Consider the following 14,273-nt stretch of genomic DNA (forward strand, 5'->3'; position numbering starts at 1 on the left):
CACACACCACCCCGCACAGAGAGAGAGAGAGAGAGAGAGAGACACACACACACACTCACACGTACACACATATATACACACACACACACACACACACAGAGTTTGGCACTATTGCTCTCTAATCCGCCTCTATGCTACAAACAAAGTTATGCCTCTTTGCCTCTGAAGCTGAAAACACTTAATTTGGATTTGGGCAACCTTGAATTTCTGTTCCATATGAGGAAGACAGTAAGTGTTGCATGTCTTATTTTTGTCTATTGTGTGTGTGTGGAAAAGGGTCTTCACAGCCATTTCCTGTTAATTGGATGACTGTGTGTTCTGCTCATTAATTCAAACTAATCATGATTTCAATGTGAAACTAATCTCTGTTTCATCTGAATACAACCTGTGTGTGACACCTTCACACACAGGTTGTATTCACATGAAACGGTGCGCTTGAATTGGGCCAGTTTGATTGCACACCAGGTACATTTAAAGGCATGGGACGCACCTTGCTGTGTGTTCCACTTCATTGTAGTTTTTTGTCCGGTTGTGGTGGCAGTGTCTGTGGTAGGTATTTCAATCTAGCCTCATGTTTAGCCATGCTTCCTTACTTAAGCCATGTATACTTTGTCATACGTTGAAGAGTAAAATAAGAACAAAAAAATTGCAGATCTACTTGTAGATTTTTTTCATTTATTAATACATTTTTAATTGGTTAATTTTGTTTTGCCAAAAATGTCCTTTGGAAATGAAGTTCTGCAGCAAAACGAAATGTCCCTTTGTACAATCTCCAGGATAATTTTCTTCTCTGAGAAAATGATAGATGATGCTCTTATAGATTGATGCTTTTTTAAGCATGGTTACCTACCTGTGAATAGAGTGGATCCTCTGTGAATTACAGATGGTGAGCAATAAACTTCAGGTGATCGGTCATTATTTACATCTAATTCAGGGCTTCTAAAACGTATTTTATTCCAGGGAAATGTATTGGTGACACCACTTGCTTTATAGTGCAATTTCAAAGTTGAAATAAAGCATGTTTAAAAAATAATGCATACATTGTAGCATTGAATAGGAATGTTTATTAGAAAATACATTTTACAACGCTTTGATTCCTGCTGATTTTGTCTCGTCATCAACGTAGTTTAAAAGCTATACAGAAAAGTGTTTCTGTACACATTTCTAAATGGAAGCATGCACGCAGTATAGCCTACAGTATATCTGATGCCAGAAGCTTCATAAAAACGAAAACTAAAAACGAAAGAAACAAAATGCGAACGACACAGACTTAAAGGGAAAGGCACCTTTCTTACATTTTTCTCCTTTTTCCCAGTTGTCAATGTGTGACCCCACCGCCACCTTCCCGTGACCCCACTTGTGGTCCCAAGCCATAGTTTGAGAACCTCTGTTATAATTTCTATACAGGATTTGGGGGAGCTAGTTCTCGAGTGAGATGAGTATTTCTGGACTAAATGTTTGGTCTTTAAGCGTTGTGTGGCAATCTGAGCTGTGATCAAGCTGGGCAGGACATGAATAAAAGCCTGCACCCAGAGACCTCACATCAGGGGACTGTCGCTGCCAATAGTTATGTTCAATTAACCAAACTGTCTATGGGCATTGTTCCTCTGTGTGTGTGTGTGTGTGTGTGTGTGTGTGTGTGTGTGTGTGTGTGTGTGTGTGTGTGTGTGTGTGTGTGTGTGTGTGTGTGTGTGTGTGTGTGTGTGTGTGTGTGTGTGTGTGTGTGTGTGTGTGTGTGTGTGTGTGTGTGTGGTCAGTTTGTTTGTTGTCTAACACAGTGGTTCTCAAAGTGGGCTCCGAGGACCCCCCAGGGGACATTGAGGGGGTTCCAGGGGGTCCCCAGATAAACTATTGATAGTTAAAAGGACCCATTTCGTTCCATTTGTACACTCTCACAGTTATGGGGGTCCGTGGCCTAATGCATACCAAACTGGGGGTCCGTGAAATTAAAAAAGTTTGAGAACCAATGGTCTAACTTATCAAGCTTACTTTATTTCTATAGTCACAGAGATAAATGCGGTAAATAAGGTTTCCTTAGAAGAAATGCCAAGTGTGTACTCAAGCGAAAACTGAAGGAGGTTTTTGGATTCTTTGTGATTTGTGCAGTGCAACTGAAAGTTATATATAACTGTTAATATGTTTTAATGATATTTGGGACAAAGAAACCCATTCAGACCTATAACACTACATAGGATATTGCACATCTTGAAGGCTTTACATGGTGCTTTATAGGAAATCCATGGTGAAATCTGAAAGATGGATGGTTGTCACGCTGAAAATGACTTTTACCCAGAGGTTTTCACTCAGGAGTAGAGATGTATTTTCAAAATTAAAAGCATTGGCAAAATATAAAGCCTAATACAGTGGTCTCAAGAGACAACATTTATATTGTCACTGTCAGGTGGAAACCTCATATGTCCAAAACTGTTACGTTTAGTAAATGGGAATCTGTGTTCCAACGAATCCAATGTAGTTCTTATTTAGTCACAAGCTCTTGTTAATATCCTCCTATCCTCCTATAATTTGAGAAACCTCTGTCTGTTAGTTAGTTTGTTTGTTTGTTTGTTTGTAGTGCGTGGTGAGACCAAAACTGTTCTGCCCGTTCACCATTACCATGTGCACGGAACAGCGAACAGCGTTTTTCGATTTCACCAAATGTCAGCTGTTTATTAGCGTTTTTGTGTTTGCTGGCTCTCGGGTTGCCAGATCATGTGCGCATATCCCCCCATGGGTATGGACTAGTTTATTAAATTAGCCAGACAAACTTAACCACTTTCACTTTCGAAATGTTCAATCCGTTACGTGGTTGAGCTCGTAGATCGGCTATGTTTGCTACTTTTGCATGACACTCTTGTATGACAAATTAGGGCATTCGTTTACGATGAAACATAAAAAGTTGAAATGTGGAGGGAGATACAAGGTTTCTGACCGACAGAAACGATATGCATTTTCTGTCATTATCTATCTCAATGATCATTGAATATACAATCATTTTGTCAATGTGTGCAGTGAACAATTCAGATAACCAGTGTATTAAAAAAAAATCTTTTGAATAATTGTAATTATGTCTGAAAAGGTGTCATATAATCCCATGAGGGATGGGCCACGAGGTGGCATGGCACTTAAATAAAATGATTCATTCATAATACATTCACTAGGCTAGTTCAGTTTGGAGCCCTTACTATTGTTATTTGACCCAGGTTCAGCTCCCTTCCTCATGAGCCAAAGCAAATTCTGTGGAAGAAACCTACATTTGGCAGTAGCGTTTTTGATTTCCATTTTCACTGAAAACACAAGGCAAATAACATTATGCAAAAAAAAAAAGTGATAATTTATGGAGGCCTTGGCAGTGCATAAAATCAAAGGCGCACTGAGTTAAAGCAATATTTCCCTTTGGTCTAAATGTTTCCCTTTTCAAACAGTGCATGAAAACACCAATTATCCAGTCCATCTGATGCATAACAAACAGCATGCAATGTTCAGATGTTTCCCCTTTCAACTCTTATCAGAGAATCTTGGGAGGAATGTGAACTATTGACGGTCGAGGTGCATTTGAGCAAGGCACAATAGATTAAACTACTAATAAAATAAACCAACTCTACCTAAGTTGACCGGGGTCCCCCAGGGGTCCATCCTAGGTCCTTTTTTCCCTTTACACTAAATCTCGTCACCAAAACAGCTAGTCTACAAGCTCACAACGCATCGTGTTGTGATGACGTGTTGTGAGCTTGTAGATTGGCTATTTTCAGTTAATGTTCACCTATTTGTCCCATATGTTCACCTGTTATGACATGACCCAGAATCCGGATAGGGTAGGGTTCACGTGGTTATGATAAGATAAAACCCATAATCCCCTCACTGCTCCTGTAGAGCAAAGATGCTTTTGTGCTGTTGTTGAACCCTTGAACCGCTGCTGCACAGCTCCATCGTGGGCCAACGGTAGAATTTTGCTGTCATTCTGGGATGTAGGGGTGCAACAGTTAATCAAACCAATCAATTTAATTGATTATATAACAGAATTGATTATAATAAAAAATAATTGCTTATTTTCACAGAATGTTCACCTATTATGACATGCCCAGTATTGGCAGTGGTGGAAAGTAACTAAGTACATTTACTTAAGTACTGTACGTAAATACAATTTTGAGGTATTTGTACTTTACTTGAGTATTTCCAATTTCCAATACTTTTACTTCTACTCCGCTACATCTCAGAGGCAAATATTGTACTTTTACTCCACTACATTTACTTGAAAACTTTAGTTACTTTTCAGATATAAATTATGATATAATGAAACACACATTAACTACTTTAAACCTATTTTAAAACTAGGCTATTTGAAAATAGCCGATATACAAGCTCACAACGCGTCGCATCGCGACGCGTTGTGAGCTTGTAGATCGGCTATTTTCAAATATTTAGTACTTTTACTTTTGGTACTTTAAGTACATTTTGATGCCAATACTTTTGTACTTTTACTCAAGTAAGTTTTTTATTCTGGACTTTTACTTGTAACAGAGTATTTTTATATTGCAGTATTGGTACTTTTACTTAAGTATGGAATTTGAGTACTTTTTCCACCACTGAGTATAGGGAGGCTAGGTATCATGTAGTCAAAAGCTCTTACATGGTCTTAAATTGGTTATGGGGATGCCTGGTGCCTGGTGTCTGCATTTGACTCACTTTATTAGCAGTGGTGGGCAGCCACTGTGCAGTGCCCATGGACCGGCTCCAGTTCTAAGGCCAGTTTCCAGTTGAAAACGCAAATTAAGGCTCTCTTCTAAAATGCTCATTCAAATGCTCAAATGTGGAAATATTTCAATTCTCCGCGACCAGATAAAAAAAAAGCAAGATGTGAAAGCGCAAAGCAGAATAGACGATCAGCGCCTCGTCACGCTGCTGGCATTTCTAGCGTAGCGTAAATACACACCGCTCCCATTGAAAACAATCCAAAGCATATGCTGTGCTCAGAAAGAAAGAAAAAAACCTTGGTGGACACTGTCCCCAAGGTCAGTGCCTTAGTCAGGAGTATGTCCTTAAAGGGCTTTCAGATTTTTTGAGTATTTTCTGTAGGAAATACTTACCATTAATGTAGTGGTTGCAAAGGTATTGATTGCCCGAGTCCCGTGGTCAGAGTTATGGTCCGGTTCTGATGAATATGAAGTAGTTCCGGTAGATTAGTAGATTTGGTGGGGGCCGCTCATTAAAAATAAATTAATTTAAAAAACTAGCGTCATTTGTATTGTTAACCTATTTCTACCATATAGAGCAGGTTTCGTTCAATTTTGACCCCTCTGTCACATGGTACTAATGTTTGTGTCCAGAATCACTGCGCCGCGGCAGCCTACTCACGCACAAAATTTATGACACAAAAAATAGTACCATGTGACAGGGTCGAAATTGAACGATACCTGCTCTATATGGTAGAAATAGGTCAACAATACAAATGACGCTAGTTTTTTTAATTAATTTATTTCTAATCTACTAATCTACCGGAACTACTTCATATTCATCAGAACCGGACCATAACTCTGACCACGGGACTCGGGCAATCAATTAATACCTTTGCAACCACTACATTAATGGCAAGTATTTCCTACAGAAAATACTCAAAAAATCTGAACTAACCCTTTAACATTCGTGTCTTTTGGTGTGTGGTATGAGTCGTAGGCTGTATTGTACAACTCTATCAATTCACTAAAAAACGCTTTTTATTTACTTTTCTTTTCTGTCAGATCTTGACGGCACCTTGTCTCCTCTTAAGTCTTCTGAGTGCGGTTGGGGTTTGCTCTGGAAAGTTCGGGACGCCCATAACAGATGATGTGAGCAGGCTGTCGCTGTTGGTGAGCTACGTTTTCATAAGCAAGATTGCCCTGATTGTTGATTGTCCGTTGTTTGCCTCAGTCTGTATGACAATTACTTTTTTGTGTACGTGCCTTGCAATTATCAATAATTATTGCTCCATGCTTATTTATTCCACAGAAGCAGAATATTCCAAGTGATTATGAGATTCCTATTGATTACATCCCCAAAGAAGTGGTGAGTATAAATGCAATCGAACATGTAAGACACGGTACAGTACAGCAATACAGCATCTGTGGTCCTGTATTGCACAGTGTGAAGATGATAGCACTAATGCCCGATTTAAACTTTGTTGTGCTTCGGGTCGTGCTCCGAAAATAGCCGATCTACAAGGTCACAATTCATTGCGATGTGTGACACGTTGTGAGCTTGTTTACTGTAGATCTGCTATTTTCGGTGCATGACACCAGCTTACAACTACGTATAAATCAGGTTTAACCCATTAACCCATTAAGACCTGGAACTGTGTCATTTTTAGATTTGAGCTAAAAAGCATTATTTTTGCACTTTGGGCTATTCAAAAATAGCAGATATACAAGCTCATAGCGCGGCACCGAGTGCCGCGCTATGAGCTTGTAGATCTGCTATTTTTGAAAAATCTTGAAAATGTGTGCAAATCTTTGAATATATATATTTTTAAAGCGAACATTTTTAACTCAAATCGTTGCTTCTGGGGGGTCCCTGGAACAAAATATTTTGATGGGGGTCCGCGGCCAAATACATATAATTTTGTGGGTCCTTGACATGAAAAAGATTGAGAACCACTTATATAGAAACATACGTTTTTCAGAATACTGTTGAGATTTAGGAGACATGTAGAATCGGCTTCAGGTCAGTTCACAGTTCATTTACAAGGAACAAAGGTCTGTTGAACTACTCCACCCCGAGGTAGTTAAACATACCACACACTTTTCGTCGGTCAGCTTAGATGATCTGGGTCCGTCGCGGGCGGTCCAGTCCAGATCTCTAAATGGCTGCTGTTGAAGTGCTGGTGTCCCCGGTAAGCGCCACTGTAGCTCCGGGTGGCAATCGATCACCTCCAGTAAACGCAGAACTTGCTTGTAAACACCTCTGGCAACACCTGCGCCTGATTAACCCACTAACCCAGTGACATCATAAAATGAGAAAACAACATGGCTCATAGGCTCTTGATTGGTTTACAAGGAATTTGTAGAATGGGCCTCCACGGGTCTTAATTGGTTAAATGTTGAAGTTAGAGACGACAGTGAAAGTAATATCGTGTGTGTGTGTGTGTGTGTGTGTGTGTGTGTGCGCGTGTGTGTGTGTGTGTGTGTGTGCGTGTGTGTGTGTGTGTGTGCGCATCTTCAGAGCGGTATGTGCTGGGTGGTGCTGAACATCTACCCTCTGGAGCAGAGCCTGAGGAGGCTGGCCAACATGTTTGGAGCCATCTCCCCCAACAAGGACAACATCGTCGTCTTCATCACCATGCTGAAGAGCCTACGCTTCACCTTCAACCACGAGGAGTTGGTGAGTGGGAGCTCCGTGCATTATGCTACTGTCCCACAACGTTCCTATTGGCGATGCTTCTTCAAACGACTGTGTTAATCCCACTAGAGGTATTTAGATACATACAAACAGCTTGTAACAGAGAGAGAGGGAGAGAGGGAGAGAGGGAGAGAGGGAGAGGTGGAGGTGGTAAAGTTAAATTAGCCGCCGAAACGTTGGTTTTTCATTACTCTGCATCCAGAATAAAATATTGGCACTTTGGCTACCAGTGTGTGCTGCCACTCTATTGTCTCTTGAAGACTATCATTTGGATCCTTCTTCCGTGGGCCGGCACCGCTAGAAAAGACTTTGGTGTGCGTAGCGTTCCTGTGATTGAAATTAAACATACAGATGGAAATGTATTGTTTCTGTTTGTCTCAAATGGATTTTTTTTTATCATCCCCAAAATAATGCCTCGCTCTTGAGTGAGTAATAGTGTGCACAGTCACATGACTGTAAGCAGGGTGATGTGTGAACCACTCTCCCCCTGCTCTTCCCCGTCCTATGCCAACAATTTGTCATTTTTGTAGCTGGCAATACACTTGGGATCATAGTGTAAACACAGCTTTACAAACAAGAAGCTAATCTGGAATAAAAATGTAACATCCTCAAGTAACAAGATAAAACAATAATAATGGTTAAATGAATAAATAAATGGATAGATAAATAGATAAATGAAAGAGAATAAGGAAAAGCAACGGATACAACATACGCACATGGCGCTCTGATGCCATCAGAGCAAATTCACCTGCTAAAACGTGTCCAGAAGAAGCCAACATACTTGCAGCTTTCCAGAGGATTCTTTCTTTCCCAGAAAGAACTCAGGTCTCTTTGTTTCTCCCCCATAATCTTAGCATCTCTGCTACCCTTAGCAGAGGGGGAAGTTGAACAATACATTCATTTACTGTACAGCAGTGTTTGGGAGTGACGTTCGGTGTTGCAAACCCTGCAGGAAATGATAGCTGGAGGGCAGACTCCTTAAGATAGTTCTGAATGGCTTGGAAAGCTCCAGGCACCTAGGTTCAATGTAGCCTGACAGCACGTCGCGGGTTCGAGTCCCAATCCCGACGGCCTTTGCAGCATGTCTCTCCCCATTTGCTTTCAGCCTACTGTCCTATCCATAAAGGCATAAAAGCCCAAAAATAAATCAAAAAAAGATAGTTCTGAATCTCTCTCCGTAGCTTCTTGATAGAAACTGCTTCTCTTGACCTCGTTGTGATAAAGCACACATGTAAGCTTCTCTTCGTGGTCATCTCTTATCCACTGTCGGAGGGCCGGGGAATCAGATATAAACAATTAGCTTCTTTGAATAATTAACCACCAGGGATGCATTAGCATTTCTATTCCGGACATGTCATGATTGGCAAACATTCAGCAAAAATAGCAGATCTACAAGCTCACAACACGTCGCAACGCAATGTGCTGTGAGGGGCCCACAATCCTTTTTTCCCAGTGTACCAAATCTCGCCAAAAGTAGCCAATCTACAAGCTCACGTGATGTCCCAATGGGCCAAGAATAGACCCCTGGGGGACTCTTGTCAAAAAGGTATATAGGGTTTAAGCGATTAACACTAATCATAATCATCATCATCATGTTTTTGTGAGAAGAAAATCACTGGAGCAACGTGGACTGATTTGATGCCTTTTTTATTAATCACTTGGACCCCAGCATTCATATTCTGGTTGGAAGATTGGCCAAAAATAGCAGATCACAGCTCACACGTTGTTGAGAGCTTGTAGATCTGCTATTTTGGCAAAAAGATTTGGTGTACTACCAATGCTAGGGGGTGGCAATTGCCATCCCCTGGGACCACAAATGATGCCCCTGCAATCAAATTAAAACGTCCAAAAAGCAAAAAAACAATGTGGCCATACAAGACTAAAGATAAGACCAGAGAGGCTGAACAGAGAGGCTGCTGTGTGGCTCCACACCTGCTGACTTTCCCGACAACATCAACAGAGCAGCAGCAGCCGCTCCGTCTGTCCGAATGGCCGGGCACGAGTGAATGGCCATAGTGAGCGCTGAATGAGTGATTGTACCGGGATCTGTTCAGTCTACTGACAGTCATATGTCTTCAACTGTCCCCTTGTACTGTTTGTGAGGACCTGTTGTCCCTGAGCCATGAGTCACGGACGTCCTGTGTGACTTGTGTGAGTGGGTCGTGGGTCTCTGCGACAGTGTCACAACATCACTTCCCGTATATGTACTTGACATGCTATTAGTGACACATTGGTATAGTCACATTTTGATTGCATAAACACAAGAGCCATTTGTCTAGTCAGCACAGCTCAGCACGGCTGACTAAAGGCGGCATTTGATTTAAAGTTAGGGCAGCAGATATGGGACACTTCAGATATTTACATACTTGTCCATATACGACAAAAATAGAAGGTGACTGCACAGGTAGGTACCAGAATTAAATTGCACAATAATGACATCACGAGTGGAGGAATATGCTAGTTATACATACTGTATTGACAGTACTTGGTACAATACTGACCTATAAATGTACGTTGTAAATGTCTTCCAGCATTGAAAACCAGCTATATTTGGCTCCCCAGGTTGCTTAATGTTTTTCCGCATTATTTGAATTTCCAACATTTAATAAAATATCTTGCCCTAGTCTTTAAAAAGGTGAAAGCAGAGGCATATCAATTGAGTGTACAAAAGTATTGTCCTAGTTATAATAATAGCACCACCCCTCTCTTTCCGTGAAATCACATCAAAACATAATTTCCATTATTTGCTCACTGAGCAGAATAGCCATGATAGATGCCCCCTTTGGCAGTGGTTCTCAACGTGAGTTCCGGAGACCCCGAGGGGTCCCTGAGGGGGTTCCACGGGGTCCCCAGTGAAATGATTGATAGGAAACAAATGGACGCTTATGGACCCTTTAAGCCCGATTTATACTTCGTCGTATGACGGTGTTGTGCGCTGAAAATAGCCGATCCACGCCACAGATGGGACGTGTTGTGAGCTCGTAGATCGTTGCATGGTGTAAATTAAGCATTGCAGGTCCATTTGGTTCTATTTGGATTTTACTAGTGTAGATTGGGGTCAAAATTAGATCATATCAAATGGTAGTCCATAATGGTAATGGTAATGCATATCAAAATGGGGGTCCTTGAAATAAAATTGAAAACGGTTTAGAATCCCTGCCCTGTGGATCCAAATGTATCTGTAAATGTTTTGTTACAAAAAGTTTTAAAGGTCAAAGCTTTATATTGTGTGAGGTACGTCTCCCCGTCTCTCCAGCTTTTTAACACAGGACCACAATGGAAAGAAGGGCTTTTTATGTGTGTTATCCTTTTAGCACCATTCTATAATCGTACCACTGTACTATTTGCAAACTGTTAATAAAGTATTCAATCAATCAATCAATCAATCAATCAATCAATCAATCAAATATACAGAAAATACATTTTCAGGTGGGTTGCCAATTTCATTCAGTCAGCAGAGAGTACCTATTTATCGGCTTCAGTTCTCCAGTTTTACATTTTGTCTGCAGACACTTTGTTTCATCACGTCCACTTTCACTTGTAGGCCTGTATCCTGTATCATGTATGAATTCTCCCTCATGATTGGATAACATTTAACAGAAAATGCATTTTCTGTTTACTAAATAGCTGGAGAGAGACATGGAGACCCAGAGTATAGTTGTATTTTTTTTTTATTGTCCCTTGTTCTTTGTAGGAAACGGCGATGCAGGTGTTCAGGTGTCACTACAGACAGGGCACCCTGCTGTCTGGCCTGTACTTTGACTACGTCAAAGAGCTGCTGAACACCGCGGCGCAGGGAGCGGAGGGATTCCCCTGTAAACCTCCACCCTGCCACCACTCACAGCACACACCAGGTATACCGTCATTACATCATCAAATGCTTTACATTTTGAGGGTCATTTTCTTAAACGCTTAACCTTTTAAGACCTGGAACGCATTTTAGATTTCTTTGGCTAATTTTTTTTTTTTAAATCATGGTATTTTTTAAAGCAATTTTTAAAGCAAAATGTTTTTAACTCAAACCTTTGCTTCTGGAGATTCTACAAATGTCTTTTAAACAAAAATCCTAAGAAAAAACATGCTACAACAACAGCTATAATATCAGTGGTTTTCAAACTTTTTCATGTCAAGGATCCCAAAGTTATATATTTGACCGCGGACCCCCATCTCAAAATATGTTATTCCAGGACCCCCCAGAAGCAAAGATTTGAGTAAAAAAAATTGCTTTAAAAATATATATATTCAAAGATTTGCACACATTTTCACGATTTTTCAAAAATAGCAGATCTACAAGCTCATAGCGCGGCACTCGGTGCCGCGCTATGAGCTTGTATATCTGCTATTTTTGAATAGCCAAAGAAATCAAAAAATTTGGTCTTAAAGGGTTAACCCTTGAAGACTTGAGGCTTCCACAAATGCCTTCTGAATCAGTAGTTCTCAAACCTCTTTCGTAATTCAAAATTATAATTCTTTCAAGATTTTTCAAAAATAGCAGATGTACAGAGATCGTATTTCTGCTATTTTTGAATAGCCAACGTAAAAATAAAAAAATGACACAGATGCTTTCCCAGTTTTAATAGGTTAAGCCCCTTGCACTATTATTAAATAGGGCTGCCAGGATTAATGTGGTTAACATGCTTTTTTTGTAATTAAATTGTTAAATTATGATATTATCAAACATAAATATCAAACGTATCACACAGGCTACATTTCCCAAATGCATGTATTTAATTCAGTCTGGATTAATTCAGTCTGGCACCTCAGTGTTAAATTGGATTTTTTCCCCCCAAAATGTAAAAACTTTTATTTTATTTTTTTATAGCCATAATGACTGGCCGACCACAGGTTTGGTAGCAATTTGGTGCAATTGTGGAAATATTAGGCCTTAAATGTCAAATGTTCAAACATGTTCAAATCATGTAAAGGCCTATATACAAAATTCTTTATTTTGATATATTGTGGGAAGAAATAGCCAATTTAACACTGAGGTGCCTACAATGTTTAGGTGCCCACTCTTCTGGTCACCGATAAAACATATACCCACTGGCAATAGGGGGGATATCAAAGGCAGAGGCATGGATCCCCGCCCCCCCCAAGCAAATGGTGCTAGCCTCTGACCTTGTCTTTTCTTGCCTTTTTATTATTCTATATTTTGCAGGAGGTCTAGAAGAGGATGAACACAGCTGGTCTAACAGGAGTGCATGGTTTCTGCTTCTGATACCCGTCACAGCCTGTGTCGTCCTCGTCCTCTGGCTGGTAAGATCCTGCTTTTCATCAGCGCTCGACTTCAGCTTAGCTAGTTAGTTTTACAAGCAGGAGAGTAACGCCTGATTGGATTGTGTGCCGGTGTCGCACACTTAAAATAGCCTATCTCCAAGCTGCAAGCTTGTAGATCTGCTATTTTCGGCGAACAGATTTGGCCTGGAGGGGAGAGAAGTAGGGGACCAAGAATAGATCCCCTTGGAGGACACCGGTCAACAAAGTTTATAGGGTTTCAGTGGTTAAAGAGAATATAGTCGTAGTAAAGAAAATGCTGCTACAGTATGCCAAGATAATTAGTTTCAATATCTGATTTAATCTTGTTGTAGCTGGACAAAACTGTCTCCTAGAAAATGTCCATACATCCTATATATATACACATGTGTGTGTGTGTGTGTGTGTGTGTGTGTGTGTGTGTGTGTGTGTGTGTGTGTGTGTGTGTGTGTGTGTGTGTGTGTGTGTGTGTGTGTGTGTGTGTGTGTGTGTGTGTGCGCGTGTGCGTGTGCGTGTGTGTGTGTGAGAGAGAGTGTGTGAAGCAGAGAGAGAGGGAGAGATACACAACCGTAAAAGCGGACTATGCACCTGCCTTAAGAAAGAACAAGTAAATAAAGTAATACAGCACAAAATAGCATAGCCTATAATAGTTCATTCAAGGTGAGTCTAAAATAGAAGGCATGTCAGAAAAATGACAGAAAACATCCCACAACATCACATTAATAAGTAGTTCATCACTCTTGGGTGACAAGATCTGTAGAGTGAAGATCAAAAAAGCTTCACGTCTTTTAACGACAAATCACGATCGCACCATCTACAAAGTAGGCTGACAGCTGAGGATGGAAATTAGGCCTCGAGGTACAGCATTAGACTCACAGTATGAGATGATTATACTGATCATTATACTGATCAAACACTTTGGGGAACGGCAGCTTGGATGCCCTTGTTTGCCCTCATAACCAGGACAACAAACTGCAAAATAGTGTCTTTCTGATAGGCATCCCAATCAATCACTGGAGGCTTGTGGAGGAGTTAGCCTCTCGAGACAGACGCGTTGGCTCCCAAAATTCCCAAATGCTTCCGCCTACCCGCCTACCCGTCTGGAGAATTTGAAGATTGCGGAAGAGATAGACTGGCTCGAGAGACTATGGAGCACTCCACTCCAGTTTATTTAAAGAGCACATTTAAAGACAACAGCATTGAAACCAATGCGGGCGCCGGCGCTATAGGCCTCCTTAGATGTATCTCATAATTACATCCTATTTTAAGTAGATATTTTAAGGGTAAAACTCAGAATGTGTTGGTGAATCCTTGATGTCCGCTATGTCTTTACTTAGAGGGAAAGGAAAAACTTTACTTTTTAAGCCTAATAATGTGTCCTATAGTTTCAACCTCCAACTTTATGAGCCCAATTCAGGGTTGCCAAGAACCATCTATTTCACAAATGGTTGTTATATTTCAATATACAATTTTGAAGGGTATATTAGTTATCTCACAATTACACACACGCACGCACGCGCGGGTTGTACGTTAGCCAACCATAAAAACATTAAAATAAAAAAGGAAAGAACCTTCAAGGTTCAAGATTTTTATTGTCCCATTATAGAAACACACTGCAGCATTATACGCAGTGTGAAATTCTTGTACTTCAT

At 40.6% G+C, this 14,273-nt stretch overlaps 1 protein-coding gene across 1 annotated transcript in view; it reads left to right on the forward strand.

Moving 5' to 3' along the window:
• The window catches only part of LOC308079968 (uncharacterized protein), a 16,439-nt gene continuing 2,166 nt past the window's right edge, over positions 1-14,273 (forward strand). Inside the window, exons 1-6 of the mRNA XM_080421638.1 lie at positions 1-228; positions 5,736-5,843; positions 5,983-6,039; positions 7,192-7,350; positions 11,063-11,222; positions 12,527-12,624. Coding sequence (XP_080277764.1) covers positions 217-228; positions 5,736-5,843; positions 5,983-6,039; positions 7,192-7,350; positions 11,063-11,222; positions 12,527-12,624 — 594 coding nt within the window. The 5' untranslated portion in view covers positions 1-216. The remainder of the gene's footprint in view (positions 229-5,735; positions 5,844-5,982; positions 6,040-7,191; positions 7,351-11,062; positions 11,223-12,526; positions 12,625-14,273) is intronic.

Source organism: Gymnoscopelus braueri, assembly GCF_963280865.1.
Source record: "Gymnoscopelus braueri genome assembly, chromosome: 23".
Taxonomy (NCBI): Eukaryota; Metazoa; Chordata; class Actinopteri; order Myctophiformes; family Myctophidae; genus Gymnoscopelus; species Gymnoscopelus braueri.